Here is a 21750-nt window from a genome sequence, read left to right on the forward strand (position 1 = left end):
TATCTTCATAAAGTGAAATGAAGATGGTTATCTACCAGCAGACTAAAATTATTTTGAGTATCTTTGAGATTGAAATTAAGCCCAGTGTCTCAATTCTCAGCAGCAGAGTACTTAAGTTGTGTGCTTGTCTGGGTTACAGGGAGTGCAAAATGTTTTTCTCCTGGCAATTCATTATCCTCTTGTCAAGTACTCAAAATTGGACTGAATTAAAAAATTGTCTCAGTTCTCTGCTGGAAGAGAGTATATCACTCTAGAGGTGCTCCCCTGTCAAATTGTGTCGTTTTCTAGACTGATCTTGAACATATAGGGTCTTGTGTTCTTTTTTGTACAGTATTAATTATGTGAGCTCAAGCCTTTATCATCTCCTTGCATTGCAGTGCTTTGCCAGAGAGGTGAATCATGCTAATGTGTGGTTTTAGAAAGTGACTTGAGTTGAATTTCTTTTAGTTTTTGTCATGGTTTACGCCCAGGTGGCAACTAAGCACCATGCAGCTGGTCACTCACTCCTCCTGACCTGGAGAGGTGGGAGGAGAAAATACAACAAAAAAGCTCATAGGTTGAGACAAGGACAGGGAGGGATCACTCACCATTATGATCATGGGCAAAACAGACTTGACCTGGGGGGCAGAAAAACAAGTTTATCACTGATCAAATCAGAGCTGGACAAAGAGAAAAGAAAATCAGATCTTAAAAACACCTTTTCCCCCACCTCCTCCCTTCTTCCCAGGCCCAAATTGCTTTGCTCCTGATATCTCTACCTCCTCCTCCCTCAGTGGCACAGGGGAACAGAGAATGGGCTTTACAGTCAGTTTGTCACACACTGTTTTCTCCTGCTCCTTCCTCCTCAGGGAGAGGAATTCCTCACATTCTTCCCCTGCTCCAGTGCAGGGTCCCTCCCAAGGGAGAGAGTCCTTCAGGAACCCCTACCAGGTACAATCCCTCAGGAACAGACTGCTCCAGCCTGGGCTGCCCACAGAGTCACCTCCCCCTGGCATGGGGTCCTCCATGGTTGCAGGTCCACATCTGCTCTACTGTGCTCCTCTGTGAGTCACGGGAGAGGAACTTCTGCTTGTGCACCTTCTCCCCTTCCTTCCTCACTGACCTTGGTATCCACATAGGCATTGCTCTCACATCCACCACCTCTCTGCAGGTTGTCTTGCAGTCTCTTTTTCCCCTTCTTAAAGATGTTATCACAAGGCACATCCACCTTTGCTGAGAGCTCAGCCTTGGCCAGAAGCAGGTCTGGCTTTGGAGCTAGGGGAGCCCCTATCAGCTTCTCACCTGTGACCCCTCCCCTATTATCCAACATGACCAGGTCTCCTGTATTCTCCTTGTTAAAAATGACCGAGACTCAATATTCTGTTAATGGTTTAATTTAATTAATAAGATTGAAATTGCAGTGAGCAAAACAGCGCTGGGTGCATGGGGAGTCTCCGCTCCACTCACACGCACGCTTCTAAAACTCTAGAATTACCTTATATTGATTACAATTCTATGAATATTAAAAAGGGGTGGGTTTACATATATATTCATAGGGATTACATCATGTTATTACAATATTCATGATAGGCGGAGTCTGGGTGGAGTCTAGGCGTAGTCCTCTCTTGGGGAGATATCGGGGGGTCGTTAGGGGGTCTTTGGATGAAGTAAGAAGTTTTCCTCAAACTTGAACCCTTTACCTTTCTTGTTTTCGCCAACTTCATAATCTTGTTACAGAGCAAAATTAGACCCTAGCCATAATTTTTCCCTTATCTGCTGATTGTGGCATTTTTATGTTGTCTTTGTGCAGATGTTTCCATTCTTTTGGTGCCTAGTTAGCCTTGGCAGTGCCTTGTTTTAAGAACAAGGCCCACGCTTCAATTATTGCCAAGACAGAAGTTAGTCTTGTTACGGCCTTGTGTTACTTACACTGTTTTTGTGGAAAATTATAGGTCTCAATTGCTTTGTCTAGCCCCATATTCACTTTCTTCTTAGTTTAATTCTGAATTTACTGGTTAGGAATACAAATTCATTAACATCGTATATCACACTCCTGAAACATATTTTCCCTGTTCTGCCTTTTATCACTGATGTACCTGTAGAAGTTTGTCCTGTTACCCTTGATGTCCCTGGCCAGATTTAATTCTATCTGGGCTTTAGCTTTCCTAATCTAATCCCTGCCTGCTCGGACAACTTCTTTGTACTTCTCCCAGGCTTCCTGTCCTTGCTTCCATACTCTATAGGTTTCCTTTTTGTGTTCAAGTTTGTCCTTGTTCATCCATGCAGGTCTACTGGTGTTTCTGACTGACTTCCTTTTGTTGAGATGCATTGCTTATGAGCTTAGAGGAGATGACCCTTCAATATTGACCAGCTTTCTTGGGCTCCTTTCCCCTCCAGGGCTTTATCCCATGGTATCCCACCACACAGGTCCCTGAAGAGGTCAAAGTCTGCTCTCCTGAAGGTCCAGGGTAGTGAGCTTGCTGTGCACCCTTCTGTGCCTCCCTAAGGATCTTAAACTCCATCATCTCACGGTCACTGCAGCCAAGGCTGCCCTTGAGCTTCATGTTATCCAACAGCCCACATTTTTTGGTGAGAATATACTGGCAAGAAGATACATTTTAGTAAGAAAATACTGTCGCCCATTTGATGTTGTTATAAAATTGGTATCTTTTTCTTCTATCATGGACTTGAAAAAAGATGGTTTCTGGAAAAAATGAAAGTTAATGATTTTCTGTTTCTGGTATCAAATATGTCATCATGTCTCTACAGAAATTACGTTCTGTGTGTCATGGTTTTAGCCAATAACTGCCTCTTCCCATGGCATCCCAAATGCTGTACCCTCTGGCCTCCACAATGCCTGAGTGATCAAGTTTCCATATTCGTGCTCTCTGTGTTATTAGGGCAATACACTTACTCCAGGTAGCATCAGTGGCATGATAGGTGGATGGTACCTTCCCCTTGTACATCCAGGTCAGGACTGGCAGTTGTGATGCCACAAGGAGCTGTGCCTCAGTTCCAGTGACTTCTGGAGCAGATCACTCTTGTTGTAGGCAGCCAATATCTTTTTTGGGGGGGATGTAATTGGCTTCTGAACCTCTATAACCCTGACTCCAGAATCCTAGGGGATGCCCTTGAGTCTCTGTTGGTGTTTTCTGCCAGAGGCTCCAGGTAAGACCATCATCCCCTGCTGCAGTGTAGAGCACGTTTTTTATCTCTGGTCCTGTTTGGACAGGTCCCAGGGCCATGGCATGTACAATTTCTCATTTAATCTGTTCAAATGCCTGTACTTGTTTGGAACCCCACACAAAACTGTTTCTTTTCCAAGTTAGTTAATAGAGAGGCTTCACAATGTATGATAGAATATGCATCCTCCAGAAACCTACAACACCCAAGAAAGTCTGTGTCTCTTAGTGGTAGGTGGAGACATAGCTGTTACCTTATTCATTGCATCCATAGGGATGTGGCAGCACCCATCTTGCAATTTCATTCCCCAAAACTGTGTTTCTTGACCTTACTTCTCTCTATGGCTAATCTGGCTTTTACCACAAGGTGGATTATCTTTTTCCCTTTTTCAAATACCTCCCCTGCTGTATCACCCCATACATAAATATCGATGTACTGAAGATGCTCCAGAGCTCCACCCTTCTCCAGTGAAGTCTGGATCAGTCTGTGGCAGATAGTTGGGCTGTGCTTCCATCCCTGGGGCAGTTGATTTCAGGTATACTGGATGCCTCTCCTCTAGGTGAAGGCAAGCTGGGGTCTGCAATTTGCTGCCAAGGGAATGGAGAAAAATGCATTAGCAATATTAATCATGGCATACCACTTTGCTGCCTTGGACTCCAGCTTGTACTCAAGTTCCGACATGTCAGATACCGCAGTGCTCATTGGTGGCATTACTTAATTCAAGCCACAGTAGTCCACAGTTACTCTCCATTCTCCATCATGCTTCTGCACTGTTGTCACAGTTTAATGCTGGGCCGGCAATCAAACGGAGTAACAGATGTTCTCTTATTAATCCCCCTCTCCTCCCTGATAAAGAAAGGAGAGAGAATAAGGGAGAGAGACTTATGGGTTGGAAACTAAACTACACAGCTTTAATGAAACAGTAATGATAAATAGGAAAAATTACTAAATATATGCAAATATACAGGAAAATTGATACCACATTCCTTCCCCCCTTTTCCCCCAGTAACTCTCACGTCACCACCAAGGCTACAGGGCAGCCCTGGGAAAGTCCAGACTGGACTCCTGGAGTCGGCAGCAGTCAGGAGCTGGAGGCAGGAACATACAGATATGGGCTGGCACGGATCAGGACCACAGGCAGATGAACGGACGGAATCCTCCCAGGATGCCGAAGCAAAACAGGGAACGGGTAAAGAAAGGGAAGCAGGAAAGGCAGGAAGGGCAGGAAGCTGGCTTGACCCTTGTGATCTCTCAAATTTATGCTATGACGTGTATGGGATGAAATACTCTGGTCAATTCTGGCATCTATCTTGTCCGTTCCTCCCCAAAGGAGGGCTGCAGGTGGGACCTCTTTCTTCCTTCTGGAGGGCAAAATGTTCCTCACAGCTGAGCAGTGTCCTTGGCTCTGCATACCAGTCTCTAGCAGCAACTATAAACATCAAGTGTTATCAGTCCTAGAAGCAGACACTGTCTGAGAAACTTGCTGTTCATTTCATTGAGTACAACTACTTACAGGAGACTTAGCTGAAAGCAAAAGTACAAGACAGAAAATCACCTTTATCCTGGCCCAAACCAGGACAACTGTCCATATTGGACTGTCAAAATGCGAGTGAGCCTTGCTGATGACTCCTTAGCTCTCTAATCAACAAATCAGGTGCTGTATGGGAATTAGAGAGTCTCTGTTGGTTCAATATTGCCAGTGATGGACTATGATGGATGCTGTTGGCAGGTTTTGTTCCTCCACCTTCATCAGGCCTACAATGAAAGGGTCATCTGAGAGCCCAGGCAAGCTAGACAGCTGCTTGATGCCATGAGTCTCCACAGCTGCTACACCAAACGCCCACTTATACCCTTTTGGATCCTTGAAATACCCATTCCAGAGGAAATCTATACTGAGGATGCATGGAGCATCTGGGCCAGTCACAATTGAGTATTTTTCCCAGTTTTGCCCAGTCATGCTCACCTCAGTTTCCGCTACAGACAGGTTTTGTGAGCCTCCTGTAACTCTGCAAATTGTGATGGGTTCTTTCCTTACATGATTCAGTGGTATCAGGGTGTGCTGGGCACCAGTATCTACCAGGGCTCAATACTTCTTGGGTTCTGCTGTGCCAGGCCATTGAATCTACACTATCCAATGAACTTGGTTATCCCTTTCCTCTACCTGACTGGAGGCAGGGCACCTCTAATCTCTCAATTATCTTCCACTGTCAACAGGTGCAGTTATGTAGCTTGTAGTGGCATCAATTAATTAGTTTGTACTGGGATTGTAACTCTTTTCACTGGAGACCAGTGCAGCCATCTTCTAGGATAAGTCTTCTTGACTGGGGGTTTCACCTTGGAGCTCATACTCAAGCCCGCAAGGTAGCGGTAGGTTATCTATGCCACCTCATATCTTCTCCCTGTTCACACAGGTAGACCATGTCAGCATGTGACGTGTTCCATTTTCCTTGGTCTGGTCTCATAGGAGGATATCTTTTCCTAACGGTGGAGACACAGGTCCAGGCAGGAACAGAGTTTGACTTGTGTGTCATCCTGTCTTCTCAGTCATTTTCTGCACAGCTGCAACAGTGGGAGAATGGAGAGAGAGACTGTCCTCATGTTGTCGTAACTTGCTGGCTGCTTCATTTATTGTTGGTGTGTCAGTATCAGGGTCTTCCCAGACCACTGTTGAAAGTGTGTGGGACTAAGTTGATGGTGCACTCTGCACAAATTTCTCCAATAAGGGTTGATTGTAGGGCATCTCATTAGGGTCAAGTCACTCACCAGTCACCATAAATCATCTCTCCTGCAGCACATGAACTCACATTTTGTGTCCTGTCTCTCTTCAGCATCAGCCTTCTCTAGCATGAGATGGTGGCCTCTTTTGTTTGAGCAGAAATGAAATTGGGTCCAGAGTCATGTAGCATACAATTATCTTTGGTGTTTTCATGGGAGTGCAGTTCAAATAGACTGCAAATGCTGCACTCTGAAGAGTGTTCTGTATGGTGAGACATGAGTGTTCTTGAGTTGCTTTTTCTCTTGGGCACCCATAACCTATTTGGATTTTTGGCACTATATTCATCCGTTTTAGTCTTTCAGCTTTTGGAGAAGCTGCCATGGATTTGTTGTTCAGAAATGTTACAGAAGCACCAAGTACTTCATTGTAGTGAAATGAGGCAACCAGGTGCCACTAATTGCCAGGGAGTGGGCATGAGCTTGTGTTAAGCCCACCTGTGCCTAATTAGGGTGGGCCCCCACTGCGCATGAGCAGGATTAGGGGGCCAATAAAAGGTGAGTCTTGAAGCACAGGCTCAGCTCAGTCCTGAGCATGCCTGCAGAGAGGTTAGTTGCTTCTCTCAGCACTGCACTACCTTCATTGCTCCGCTAGCACTTGTTGCCGACAGGGTGAGGCTTTAGTTGCGCAGACGGCTAGCACACAGTAACATACAAACCTGAGCAATGCTGAGGCCGTGGGTTCAAGACTCCTCAGAAGCCTCACCCTGACGGCGACGAGCCTGTGCTTCAAGACTCACCTTTTATTGGCTCCCTGGTTCTGCTCATTCGCAGTGGGGGCCCACCCTAATTAGGCACAGGTGGGCTTAACACAAGCTCATGCCCACTCTCTGGCAATTAGTGGCACCTGGTTGCTTCATTTCACTACACTTCATCAGTAGCAAGAGCCTTTAGGCAGTTTTCAGAGACCAGTATTCACTTATAAAGAGAATAAGTACAGCAGTTTATGGGCAAAATCTTGAGACCTCACTCAGTCTCTTTTGAAGTGCTCATTGTTGGGAGAATTGTGGAAGGTGATGTGAGCAGGAATCATCACAGATGTTAATTTAGCAATACCATTGCCAGTTTGTTATGCTAATACTCTAACTCTGGAGTGATAGATACTAAATAAAAATGATAATGTCAAAGTGTAGGCCTCTGTGGTAAATTCTATTTTAGTATATGATTGTCTTGTCTATGTGGTGATCTGTAACTGTGGTTCTAATTTGTTAGAACGTGTTGAAATTGCTTCTGCCCCAGCTAACTTTCTAACTATGAAATGGGCATAGAGAAGATTATAATCCCTTCCCCATAGCATTTCTGTGCTTGTTTATGTTCTTTTTGATAATCTGGAGAAAAAAATAGGGTGACACTAGGAGATACTTTTAAAAAGTATGTTACCTTTTTGTACTTTATTGGATGTTTGCATTTTTCAGGCAACAGCAGAACAGATTCGCCTTGCTCAAATGATCTACGATAAGAATGACGCAGATTTTGAAGATAAAGTGAAACAAGTATGTTTACTATGGTACAGAGTTTTTATGCCCTGCAATAAAGTGCTCTAAAACTGGCTTACATTTTGGATCTAGATCTTCTGTTTCTCATTTAGTTGAAACCTTTTCCAGAAGATTGTAAGTTTTACTACCACAAGTTGTTCTTATTGCACTGTAAAGTCTGTTTACAAGAAATTGTGTGGTAAAATAGCTTTGGCTGTATAGTTATACTAGTGTATTTTCCTTTGTAGACAAAATGTTAAGCCAAAATTCATTTGTGCTGATGTCTCTTCTAGACAGTATCTCTAGTATGGTCCTGGTGCTTGGCTGTTTTTCAGGAAAAGTAAAAATCTAATCATAGCTTAATGGTCAATTGAAGTGTTATTTAAAAAAAAAAGAATCTGATCTAGATCTGTTTATGCATTAAAATGATAGAATTACACTGTGAAAATGAAATCTCACACTATTTCCTCTACCATGCCAAGTTTTGGGTGTAGATGCTCAAGCTTCCATTACTGAATAACAGTTGAGAATATTAATTCAAGCAGTACTGAGAATCTGAGTTCCTCTTCTGCTGTGGGTATCAGTGATTTTGTTCTAGTGAACACCTCACAAAGAACCTAGTGCACACAGAAGGAGAGAAGAATTAGTGTGAATATATTAATGCAGCACAGGAGCAGATTTCTTGATTTCTTCTCCTCTGAAGCATTAAGTGTTTTATGTTCATATTATAAACTTGTTTTGTTGCTGTGCCAGAAGTGAAGTCTTGTAGTTCCTGAAGCCAAAGGACCCTCAATAGTGCTTGTAGCTCTGCTAGTGGGAAGGATAAGAATTAAGTTCTGCATAGGAAGTCTCTGATATTTTACATTGTGTGTATATATTTCTAGGTCATGTATATTTTTTCTTTGGGTGATGTTGATGAATGTCCCATGACAGACTGTGATTGTTTCCATCCCACACTGTTCAGCATGTGCACCACAGATCCCTGAAGCATAATTCCTTAAGCAGCCATTGCTTATGCCTTTTGTATGGCCTTATGCTGAAATAAATTGAAGAAGCTGACCTGGCTGAAAAATAAGCTTTTTCTTAGTCTGGATGTTTTTCCAAATGGATCTGTTGTCTGCCATTGCTTACCTTATGTCTGTTCTCATACAGTGGGATAGAGAGGTATGTTTGGTGGGGATGGAGAGAGGATTATATTGGAGCTATTCTGGTCTTTAACATCTTTATCCTCAAATACTGCTATCTCTGGGGTGACAGCATTTGCTGCAAAAATAAAGTTAAAAGGGAAAAAAGTGTGATAAATGTTAAAGGGTGCTTTCTTGATTACCATTTAATTTATGTTTTCTGTCTCCTGTCTGAATCCCAAGCAGATATATAAAATGCGGATACTTAGGATTTTAATTTGCTCTGCTGCAGTAGCTATGCACTTTATTGGAATTTCTGGTGGTACTAACTCTTATGTTCTTATGATGATGATTTGGATATTTTAACATCTCTGACTCTTACTGCCAGCTTATGGAAGTCACGGGGAAAAACCAGGATGAGTGCATTGTGGCACTACATGATTGTAATGGGGATGTGAACAGAGCAATCAACATACTGCTGGAAGGAAGTTCAGACACGGTAAGGTTTTACTTTAATGTTAAACTGCTCTTTCTGTTAGCACCTTTCTACTTGTAAGGATTGGGAAAGTCATATTTTGGGAGCTTTTGATTTCCATGTTGCCCCTCAAATTCTTTGGAAGGAAATAGAGACAGGGGCAGCTTCTCTACTACATGCATTCCTTAGAGTAGAAAATGAACCTTGAAAATGTTGTGGGTGTTCAGCTGGACTCTTGCAGTGTCCTCTGTCTTTCATTAATATGCAGCAATTTTAACTTTGCAGCAGAACTTGGTGCTCTGTCAGACATGAGTCTGTTTTTTGTTGCTATGTCTGTAATTACTCTGTAGCACCTCCACAACCCTGAGACCTGAGTCTAAGTGTTGGCCACAAAGGGCAATTTTTATAAGCCTAAATGCAGGCAGATATTTTAAGTTGTGGAACTTCTGTAGGTGTGCATTGTCTGTTATTAAGTTGGAGCAGTTTTCCACATCTGAAAGTTGCATTGACAGTACTACTAATGGCTGAAGAGATAAGAGCAAGTAGTTGCTCCTTTCGTTGTATTGCTCAATTGCATGACTTTATTGAAAGAGGAGACTAAACAATGTGTATATAACATCAAATACTGTATCTTATAATGTTGCACAGAGCAATATTTTTTATCCCAAGAATAAAAAAATTGGAAAATATGTCTTGCTGCAGTTGAAGTTTTTGCTGGAGGGGCTTCATATACTTTATCCAAGGCAGTAAACTAGATTCCATCTCATCTAAATTGCGAAAGAAACCTGGACTTCTCTTCTTAATGCTGAACATTCGGTATTTCCAGTGATTTGTCAGGATGTGTAGTCTCACTTATTGCTAATGAGGAAACTTGTCCCACACACCCCCTAAATCTAGGACGCATACCATTCCGACTGAAGGGACTTTTTTTCTATCCCATTTTCATTTATAAGAGTTGAGGTAATCTAAAGCACAGAATTATATAATAGTGAGCAAGCTGGTAAGTTGGGGGCAGAAGAGTATTATGATTTGAGGGGGCACATTTTCCTTAGTTGTCTCTGCCACTTATATCAACGACCATAGAAATTGAGTCTTTTATATATGTGTATATTTTTCATTATTATCCCACGTGTTACAATCTCTTCCCTGGTCTAATAAACCTGTTCTAGTTTTAACTTCCAACCCTGAAGTCTCTCTTCCTTATTCTTCTTCTAACTTCCCCTGGGAGGGAGAGGGGGAGTAACAGAGCGCAATTCTGTTCTCTGGGTTTTGCTTCACCCTGACCACTGTACTGAGACAGAGCATCTCACCTTGATTAAATCTGTCTTGGTAATGTTCTGGTTTTGTGTTCAATTGTACTTTTCACATTTACCAATTTCTAGTTAAAACCAGTTTTCTGATTTAGAGCAAATGTTAAATGCTTTAGCAGATGGTTATAAGTGATTGTTACATGGAAGAAACTTTGTGGACTCATTTACCAATTAAAAGCAACATGTTCTGCTCTTTTGACAAGTTCCTCTGAACCCACTGATTTCTGTAGACAAAATGCAACTCAGAAACAAATACAGAGATATTAAAGGGCTCAAGGAGGAAGGAGTTTTAATTAATAGGGGTCCTCAGCAGACCGTGAAGGAATTTATTCTTCTTTATGAAAGTTTGTGGGCCTCCAACTTGAAGGGTTTAAGGACATTATACTCCAGAACAGTTTAACTGTGGATTTGATGTAAAGTATGAAGCAGAGATACCACTATTTCTGAATGCAGATTCCCAGATCCCTTTCCCCAGTTTTGCTGTTCTTTGATGCACCAGAAGTTTTTTTTTTAATCTCATTTGGAAGAAGATGTATCTATCCAATTTCAGGAATCAAAAGAGCAAGGAGTGATAACTAGAATGCCTATTTATGTCAGCGATAAGATGAAGACTAGGGAAAATGTGGGCCCTTTTCAGAAGGAAACTGGAGACCTGGTCATATAGGATATGGAAAAGGCTGAAGTACTCATTGACTATTTTGCCTCTGTCTTTACCGACAAGGGCTCCCATCACACCACCCAGGTTGCAGAAGGCAACTGGGACTGGGAGAATGAAGATCCCCCCCACTGTAGGAGAAGAGTGAGTTCAAGACCATCTAAAAGCATACAAGGCCATGGGACCTGATGAAATATGTCCACACTTTCTGAGGGAACTGGTGGATGAAATTGCAAAGCCACTTTCCATCATATTTGAGAAGTTGTGGCAGTCTGGTGAAGTTCACACTGACTGGAAAAGGGGAAACAGAACCCCCATTTTCAAAAAGGGGAAAAAAGGAAGACCCAGGGAACTACAGGCCAGTCAGTCTCACCTCTGTGCCCAGTAAGACCATGGAGCAGATCCTCCTGAAGGCTCTGCTAAGACATGGAAAATAAGGAGAATTGGCATATAAGGCTTTGCAAATTGTTCATGATCCTGCACAAGCAATCCCTTTCTTTTACAAATATTAAACAGAGGGAGCAGAGCCATATTCAAAATTTGTGGATCACTTATATTCAGTGGTAATATCACATCTCAATTTGTCAGGAGAAAAAAAAAAAAAAGAAAGAAAAGAAATAAAAAAGAAAAAAAAATTTTTTTGTATATATGTCGGCATATGACAATGCTAATGAAAAAAATAAGCGTGCATTAGGACTACTCCCAAAAAAGTGCTACAGCAGCCCAGTTGTTAAAAGCTGCTTAAGATAAAGCTGCTTAAGGACCATCATTGCAATACAGTTCCCAATATTGATGTATATTGTGGTGCATGGTACACTGGTGTTTCATACAGAGATAAAAAACTTGGTTGGTAATTATACTTGCAGTTTTGGTTTGAGAGATTGTACCACTTCATTTTGTGTCAGGGTAACTTCACCAGATTTTAGTGGCAATATCATTTCATTTTTGAATCTTCTAGTGGTTGTTGTTAGTTTTTCTTGTATATTGGTGAGGAGTAAGAAAAGGAAAAGAAACAAACAAACAAACAAAGCAGGGAACACAGTTATGAGAATGAGTATGCCTTTTTGGAGGCTGAAAGTTGCTGTGGAGAGTGAGAGTTGCTCCTGGTACAGAGAGCACCCCCACTCCTGCCTCCGCAGCCGCTTCTTGCCCCCCCGCACACACTGCTGCTGCTCAGAAAATGAGCCCTGCTGCAGACACCACAGCAGAGAAAAAAAAAAGTGTGTGTGTGTGTGTGTGTGCGTGCCTTTGCTGTTTATAGGCTTGGAATTTTGTCTCTAAACAATTTTATTAGGCCTTTTTGGGCTTCCATTTGGCAACCATGGAAGAAACCAGGACTCCACTGTGCCGTGACCCGGGAGGGGTCTGGGGATGCTTTTGGGGCCCCTCGACGAATTTTTGTAGGATAAGCCTCCTCTACCCCCTTGGCTCTATGTGTCAGTGGACACCTGACCTTCCTCATACTAAAATGTTATTTAAGTCCTTCCACTGCAGTGTGAAATGTGCTTTTTGTGTTGTGTTGTACTGATAACAGGCTTTTGTTAATGTTGTAATTCATGTGATTGTTTATATGTTGATTATGGGATCCATCGTCTATATGTTGATTGTTGATTGTGCTGTTCTGTTGCATTGAATCATAGAATCATAGAATCCTTGGGGTTGGAAGGGACCTCGAAAGATCATCTAGTCCAACCCCCCCTGCCAGAGCAGGGCCACCTAGAGCACTTCGCATAGGAACGTGTCCAGGCGGGTTTTGAATGTCTCCAGTGAAGGAGACTCCACGACCCCCCTAGGCAGCCTGTTCCAGGGCTCTGTCACCCTTACAGTAAAAAAATTTTTTCGAATATTCAACTTGAACCTCCTATGCTCCAATTTACACCCATTACCCCTTGTCCTATCACTGGTCACCACTGAGAAAAGCCTAACTCCATCTCCCTGACACTCACCCCTTACATATTTGAAAACATTGATGAGGTCACCCCTCAGTCTCCTTTTCTCCAAACTAAAGAGACCCAGCTCCCTCAGCCTTTCCTCATAAGGGAGATGTTCCACTCCCTTAATCATCTTAGTAGCTCTGTGCTGGACTCTTTCAAGCACTTCCCTGTCCTTCTTGAACTGAGGGGCCCAGACCTGGACACAATACTCCAGGTGCGGCCTCACCAATGCAGAATAGAGGGGGAGGAGAACCTCTCTTGACCTACTAACCACACCCTTTCTAATGCACCCCAGGATGCCATTGGCCTTCTTGGCCACAAGGGCACATTGCTGGCTCATGGTCATCCTCTTGTCTACCAGGACCCCCAGGTCTCTTTCACCTACACTGCTCTCCAGCAGGTCAGCCCCCAACCTATACTGGGACATCGTGTTGTTCTTCCCCAAATGCAAAACTCTACACTTCCCCTTGTTGAATTTCATCATGTTTCTCTCTGCCCAACTCTCCAGCCTGTCTAAGTCTCTCTGAATGGCAGCACAGCCTTCTGGTGTGTCAGCCACTCCTCCCAGCTTAGTGTCATCAGCAAACTTGCTGAGGGTACATTCTATACCCTCATCCAAGTCGTTGATGAAGATATTGAACAACACCGGTCCCAGTACCGACCCCTGAGGGACTCCACTAGTCACACACCTCCAACCAGATTCTGCCCCATTGACTACAACTCTCTGACTCCTTCCTTTCAACCAGTTCCTGATCCACCTCACTACCTGATCACCAAACCCATACTTGATCAACTTATCTACAAGGATGCTGTGAGAGACGGTGTCAAATGCTTTACTGAAATCAAGATAAACCACATCTACCGCTCTTCCATCATCTATCCACCTAGTAATTTCCTCATAGAAGGCTATGAGGTTAGTCAAACATGATTTACCCTTGATAAAACCATGCTGACTGCTCTTGATGACCCCCATGTCCTTGATATGCCTGGAGATAGTGACAAGAACAAGTTGTTCCATCACCTTTCCAGGGATGGAGGTGAGGCTGACCGGTCTATAGTTACCTGGGTCTTCCTTCTTGCCCTTCTTGTAGACTGGAGTGACATTTGCTATTCTCCAGTCCTCAGGCACCTCTCCTGTTACCCATGACTTACTGAAGATGATGGAGAGTGGCCTAGCAATGACCTCCGCCAGCTCCCTCAGCGCCCTTGGATGCATTCCATCTGGACCCATCGACTTATGGATGTCCAGATTACTCAGCTGATCCCTAACCCAATCCTCATCTACTATGTCTAACTCTTCATCTATCTCGACTACTTCTGGGGCTAAATGAATCTGGGGCACATGCGGAAACCCTGCAGGAGTAAAGACAGAGGCAAAGAAGGCGTTCAGCACCTCTGCCTTCTTTATATCCTCTGTCACCAGGGCTCCCAGCTCATTCCTTAGTGAGCCAATATTGCCTCTAGTGTTAGTTTTGCTAGCTATGTATTTGAAAAAGCCCTTTCTATTATCCTTAACCTGACTTGCAAGGTTAAGTTCCAAGGAGGCCTTAGCTTTCCTAATTGCCTCCCTACATCCTCTGACAACAGTCCTATATTCCTCCCAAGTGACCAGCCCCCCCTTCCATGATCTGTAGATTTTCCTTTTCCACTTAAGTTTTCCCAGCAGTTCCTTTTTTAACCATGCTGGTCTCCTAGCTCCCTTACTAGATTTCCTAACCATAGGGACGCTCTGATCCTGTGCTTGCAAATAGTGGTCCTTGAATATTGACCAGCTATCTTGAGCCCCTTTATCTCTTAATGCCCTGTCCCATGGGATTTCTCTTAACAGTTGATTGAGGAGGCCAAAGTTTGCCCTGTGGAAGTCCAGGGTTCTGGTCCTACTGGGTATTCTGTTCCTTCCACGCAGGATCCTGAACTCTACCATCTCATGATCACTGCAGCCAAGGTTGCCATTGACCACCACTGCTTCAACAAGGCCCTCCTTATTGGTTAGTACAAGATCCAACAGCGCTTCTCTTCTAGTCGGTTTGTCCACCATTTGCATTAAGAAGTTATCATCAATGCACTGGAGGAACCTCCTAGACTGTGAAAGGCTGGCTGTGTGAGTCAACCAGCAGATATCGGGGTAGTTAAAATCTCCCATGAGGACTAGGGACTGAAGTTGTGAGGCTGCTTTCAGCTGCCTGTAGAAGGCCTCATCAACCTCCTCGCCTTGATCAGGAGGTCTGTAGTAGACCCCCACAACTGTATCACCCACACCAGCCTTCCCCTTAATTCTTACCCACAAACTTTCAACTTGCCCCTCATCAGCCCCTGCACAAAACTCAACACATTCTAGTTGGTCTCTCACATAAAGAGCAACTCCACCACCTCGCTTCCCCGCCCTATCTTTCCGAAAAAGCACATAACCATCCATGGCCACATTCCAGTCATGTGACCTATCCCACCATGTCTCTGTTATCGCTACCAGATCATAACCCTTAGCCCGTACACTGACCTCTAACTCTTCTTGCTTATTCCCCATGCTGCGTGCATTAGCATACAGACATTTCAGGAAACAAACAGAGCACACTGGTGGGACTAAATCCTCCCTAGACCACCTGCCTTCGGGCCCTGGTTCGTTCTTCTTGTGTTTGTCCCTAACAGACCCAGTTTTCTCCCCTTCCCCCTTCACATCTAGTTTAAAGCTCTCTCAATGAGCCCTGCTAAGTCCTGCCCCAAAAGCCCCTTCCCCCTCTGCGACAGGTGCATCCCACCTGCCATCACCAGGCCAGGTGTCTCATATAGCATTCCGTGATCAAAAAAACCAAAACCCTGTCTTTGGCACCAGTCTCTTAGCCACTCATTGACCTGTAAACTCTTCCTATATACCTCCCCACCCATTCTTACAGGAGGGATGGAGGCAAACACTACTTGCGCTCCAGACCCCCTAACTAGCCGTCCCAGGGCCCTGAAGTCACTCTTCATTGCCCTTACATTTCTTGTGATAATTTCATCACTGCCAACCTGAAAAATCAGCAGTGGATAGTAATCAGAGGAACCCACAAGATTAGGGAGTTTCCTTTTAACATCTCTAATCCGAGCCCCAGGGAGGCAACAGACCTCCCTGTGGGATGGGTCCGGTCGACAGATGGGCCCTTCTGTCCCCCTCAGAAGGGAGTCACCCACCACCACTACTCTCCTTTCCTTCTCTATTGAAGAAGTCCTAAGGACACGGGCTGACTGACGAGTCCTAGGTGGTTCACTAGGTAAGTCTACCTCTGTAACTACGTTTTCCTGTCCCTGAATTTCCAAGGCCTCATACCTATTCTTCAAGGGCAATTGGGAGGGTGGAGGGGGTTGGGAGGATTTTTTCGTGCCCTTCTGAGGCTGGACCTCCTTCCATTCATTCATATCTCTTAAGCCCTCTCCTTCTGTCTGGTGACAGGAGGGGGGGGGATCCATCACTTCCTCAACCTCTCCCATCTGCCCCTGCCTCAGGGTGTGATTCCACCAGTCTATTTCCCTCTCACATTCTCTAATGGTTCTCAGTCTCTCCACCTCCTCTGTCAGTTTAACCACCTGCCTGAGGAGAACATTTACTTGCTCACACCGCACACATGCGCTGTCACTGGTTCCCTTTGATACCAGTGCCAGGCACAGGCATTCACTGCAGCCAGAGACCTGCACTGCTGCATGCCTGCTTGGGAGCTCCGTCTGAGTCCCCACATTCTTTTTCACTAAGGTTTTTGGCCGCGTTGTGACCATGATGTATGTAGCTAGTAATTGCTCCCTGCCTGCCCTCGCGCCTGCCCTCTGAAAGCTAGCTGCCGCTCTCTGCTCTGCGCTGCCGCGTGCTCAGAGGAGGCTGCCAAATGGCCACTTTTTAAACCTTGCCGCCCTTCACAGCCCTGCCTCCTGCCACATCAGCCTTCCTCACCTCGCAGGATCCCCGCTCAGACTCAGGTCTCCTCGCTCTGCCCTGGCTTCACCGTCTCTGGGAAGCCCAACTCCTTCTCAAATCCTCTTCAATTTAAAGGCACAGCTCACACCGGTACCGGTGCCGCTGCCGCTCTCTGCTCTGCGCTGCCGCGTGCTAAGCAGATGAACTTAACTTCTGGTATTTTAACACAGATACTAAAAGATGTTGATAGTGTCAGACATACAGTTTTACAAAGTCGTGCTGCCACTGACTTTTTATTGTTAGCCTTTAGGTTATGTTTGTGAAGACTTGGATGGAGTGTATTTGCATAAATTTATCTGATCATTCAGAGTCAATTCACAACCAAAAATGATTGATTAAGATAACATGAAAAAATTAACTGTTGCATATACTGGGTTAAATGAATGGTTAAATCATTTAAGGATATGGGGATAGCTTAGAGATTTAATTAGACAAGGTTTATCAATTATATTTTTTAGTATTGGTTTTGATTATTAAAAAAAAAAAAAAAAAGGGCAGAGTGCTATGTCAAGACATTGCTGGAGTGGACCCGAGACAGATCATTTTGCCCCTTATGCAGGACTATTTGGTTTGGCTACTGCGAACTTCAACGGACCTGCAAATAGCCTTGGGACAGTTTGGCGGGGAAATAATGAATTCTTACCCCTCATATCTCTTGTTACCACTTTTATCTAACATGCAGTGGGAGTCATGTAGGGTTTTTTTTTGTCTGACAGTCCAGTGGACGGCATAACGGTCTTTACAGATTCTGAAAAAAAATTCCCATATGTAGTGGAACAAAGCAATCAGACGCCTCTGATTACCGAGAAGTGGGTGTGAGCCGGTATCAAATCCACCTGTGCCCAATTAGGGCAGGCCCCCTATTGAGCATGTGCAAGACCAGGGGGCCAATAAAAGGTGAAACTCACAGCCACAGACTAGCTCATTCCCGAGCACTGTATTACCTTTATTGCGCCACTAGCGCTCATCGCCTCCAAGGTGAGGCTCTCTGTGGAGTCTCGAACCCGGGGCTTTCGGCATTGCAGTACTGGGTCTTAACCAGCTGCGCCACGAGAGCAAGGCTTATCAGTTATATATGTTATTATTGCTTTTATATTACTAGTATGTTATTATTGCTTTTGCATCAGTGTATTATTTCTTTTGCATTATTGGTATGTTATTGCTTTTGCATTATTAGTATGCTGTTTATGACAGTGTATCATTAGCATGTTATCTTACGTAACAAAATAAGTCAGAATTGCTCAAAAAACAAAAAGGGGAATATGTTGGGGGGAAACAGTTCAGAAATATACAGATTGTGAGCAATCCTGACTTACCTTAGGCTACATTGGGTTAATGGTTATTGAGGCCTAGTTAGAGGCTTTCTGAGAATGAGCTAATGGGAAAGAGATAACTTAATTGGCAACAGAAGAGGAAAATAATTATGTGAGAATAGTGTTTCCGTGAGAATGGAATGTGTAATTGGAATACAAAGCCACCTGCATGATATGATGGTGTAAGCAAGGCTTCTCTATATAAGTGAGTGCAAGTTGTTAATAAACAATTTCATGCAATCATATTGATGTGCACATGGAATCCTTAAGCCTCCGCAGACTGTTTTCCCACACATTATGGCAAAGCAATTGGTTAGGTGACAAACCACATGTAAACCTTTCTCCCCTATTGTATTTTCTGCGTGTGTTCTTTAAGGTTTTGCAGAGTTTTGTGATCAAAATCCTCACACTCATGGCCCTGTGCCAAAAGCAAAAAATCAATGGCAGCCCTATTTTGTAACAAAGCATGGCATAGGCTATTTTGGTCTACTGGTTAACATTCGCTTGCTTACACCAGGTAAAATCAAACATGGGATTGTGCCTACAAGCATGCTGTAACACAGCACGCCCCTTCCTTTCAAGCCATCCCCCTGCACCTTCCAACCCCTAACTGTGTATGATTCTATGAGTGATGTACCTCCAGGGTTTATACTGGGACTGGTGCTGTTTGACCTTTGTCGGTGATGTGGACTGTAGAATTGAGAGCACCCTCAGCAAGTTTGCTGAGGACACCAAGCTGTTTGGTGAGGTCAACACACTGAAGTGAGGGGAGGGCATCCAGAGGGACCTTGACAGGCTTGAGAGGTGGGCCCGTGTGTTACGATCCGAGCTATTATTTTATATTTTGATTGTGAGGAAAAATCAGACGCTACACATAGACATTGCACGAATTTACAAAAATAACAGGCTTTATGATTTAAGCAAATTACAAAGATTTATTTTAGGGAGACAATAATGCCACCTTTAAAAGAAAAAACAAGTTTACAAGAGGAGAGAATTTACACAAATTAGTCACTTTGGGGAGAGAGTTGTTAAGGAAAGAAAAACAAGAGAGCAATTAAGAGCAATTAAGCCTCTGGCTGGAGGGGGGGCATAGGACCCACCGTTCCTGCTTGCCTGCTGTTCTCTGCTTTTTTTTTCCTCCGCTGTCCCGTAGCTGAAGCCGAAGTGGCGAGAGAAGAGAGGGGGGAAGAGAGAGGCCACATCTTCTCCTTTTCTCTTGGAGTTTTTATACAGCAAAAAGGAGTTCTGTCTTTTCATAAATCACTGGCACACAGACTTGCTAAAGATGACACACAGATTTTGCCATCCCAAGAACTTCTCTTTTATTTATTATTATCTTTCAGTCCTTGTTACCTTGCTAAATTTATTATCTTTGTCTTGACCATGTACCAGGAGGCGACCTGATTAGCTGTCTTATCTTTAGGTGCCTGCCAGGCATGATACAAAACAGAAGCTAGAAAAAATACTGATTCAAGAGACATATTTCGTATTTTCAAAGTGTTTACATCACCGTGCCAACTGCATGAAGTTCAACAAGGCCAAGTGCAAGGTCTTGCATCTAGGTTGGGGGAATCCCAAACACAAATACAGGCTGGGTGGAGACTGGATTGAAAACAGCCTTTAGGAGAAGGATTTGGGGGTGATGGTTGAGGAGAAGCTCAACATGAGCTGGCAATGTGTGCTGGCAGCCCAAAAACCAACCATGTCCTGGGCTGCATCACCAGCAGTGTGGCCAGCAGGGAGAGGGAGTTGATTCTTCCCCTCTACTCTGCTCTTGTGAGACTCCCCCTGCAGTACTGTTTCCAGTTCTGGAGCCCCCAACACAAGAAAGACATGTAGCTGTTGGAGCAAGTCCAGAGGAGAGACACAAAGAGGATCAGAGGGCTGGAGCAGCTCTGCTGTGTAGACAGGTTGAGAGAGTTGGGGTTGTTCAGCCTGAAGAAGAGGAGGCTCTGGGGAGATCTTATAGTGGCCTTCCAGTGCCTGAAGGGGCTCCAGGAAAGCTGGGGAGGGACTTTTTACAAGGGCATGGAATGATAGGATGAGGGGGAATGGTTTTAAAGTGAAAGAGGGGAGATTTAGGTTTGGTATTAGAAAGAAATTCTTCACTGTTAGGGAGGTGCAACCCTGGCCCAGGTTGCCCAGGGAGGTTGTGGTTGCCCCATCCCTGGAAGTGTTGCTTGGAGCAACCTGGTCTAGTGGGAGGTGTCTTTGCCCATGGCAGGGGGGTTAGAACTTGATGATCTTTAAGATCCCTTCCAACTGAAACAGTTCTATGATTTTAATTTCTTTGTTTTTCTGCCAGTTTTGTCTTTTTATATTTTTTATTTTTATTTTTTAAATGCTGTGATCTTTAAGGCTTAATGCTGCATGATTGTTAGTCTTTAAGACTTTTCACTTGCAAGTTGTGACATTCTGGCTTTGGATAGACAGGCTTTTGTTTGAAAGTAGAAAAGGGCATGTTTCTTTGCTCAGTACTTCTATTCATTTAACTTCCTATAGGCATAAGATCCATTTTATGCCCGACCATGTTTTACTTCCTAAACTTTTGATGATAGAACTAAGGAAACCTTTCAGATTAGTCTTCTTTCCATCTAAGATTAGGCTAGCAAGAAGGCTTCTGTTGAGTATTTTCAAAGATCAGAACCACAGCTGTCATTTGCATTGCCTTAGGCATCCTCAGCTGAAATTCTAATCAGTTATCTCCCTTACAAAACCAGGTAGCTTTGATATTCTGTGATGGATTCCCATGTCCAGAGGTAGCACCATCCTCTATCTTAAAGGACATGCCCAACTTCTCAAGGCTTTCTTCAAAATTATATTATGGGAAAGCATGGATCTACTGCTTTCATGGTCATGCATTTACTGATCCTTCCCAAGTCATGTAAAACCTTACTAGGGCTGCCTCCTCTTAAGCTTTGCAGGATCATCCAGTTTTGGGTATTTCTTAAAATGGTCAAAGATCTTTTGGCACCATGCCTATCAGTGATATAGTAGTGCATTCTGAACTATATAGACTTGGTTCTTCAGTTGTTAATGCAGTTATTTTTTTCTCTCATGAAGTGTCTCTAAAGCTCTAGGAGTAGTTTAGTGTGTAATGCAGTTAGTAAGGCTATGGCAGGTGAAATAATGGGATAGTTACTGGAGGAAACAGTTTTCTGTGACACAAATAACATGGTGTTGCTCAAACATGTAGTTCTGTACTTCTAATCCATGCTGTCAGTGCTTCACCTAAATTGGCTTATGGTGGTGTAGTCTTCTGTACTGGAGATGAAGCTGAAAAGTGATTTCAGCCTTCTTTTTCACCTATACCATTTTAAAAAATGAGAGAGTAACCATTCTCTTAGTACTTATCCTTTCAAAGGACACACTGAAACTGAGTTTATACTTGTAAGCTGCTTTGTTACTTGCTTTCTCAATAGCTTTAATTGTCTCAATTCTAGGCAGCTTGGATTAGCTGATCATTGCCTACCTTGTGAAGGCTTCTGAGTTGCTGTTGTGTGAATTGAGAAGAGAGAGGACAGGATCTAAAAGTACTGATAGCCAACCTTTTTTATTTGATGCAGGTGCCTGTCAGAGCTCAT

General features: G+C 43.7%; 1 protein-coding gene across 2 annotated transcripts in view; it reads left to right on the forward strand.

Annotated features, from left to right (window-relative positions):
• LOC103537500 (ubiquitin-associated protein 2) overlaps window positions 1-21750 on the forward strand; it is a 132285-nt gene that overhangs the window by 37035 nt on the left and 73500 nt on the right. For both annotated transcript variants that reach the window (XM_030468296.1, XM_030468297.1), the window contains 2 exons: window positions 7350-7427; window positions 8922-9032. In XM_030468296.1, the coding sequence (XP_030324156.1) occupies window positions 7350-7427; window positions 8922-9032 (189 nt within the window). The remainder of the gene's footprint in view (window positions 1-7349; window positions 7428-8921; window positions 9033-21750) is intronic.

Source organism: Calypte anna, chromosome W (assembly GCF_003957555.1).
Source record: "Calypte anna isolate BGI_N300 chromosome W, bCalAnn1_v1.p, whole genome shotgun sequence".
Taxonomy (NCBI): Eukaryota; Metazoa; Chordata; class Aves; order Apodiformes; family Trochilidae; genus Calypte; species Calypte anna.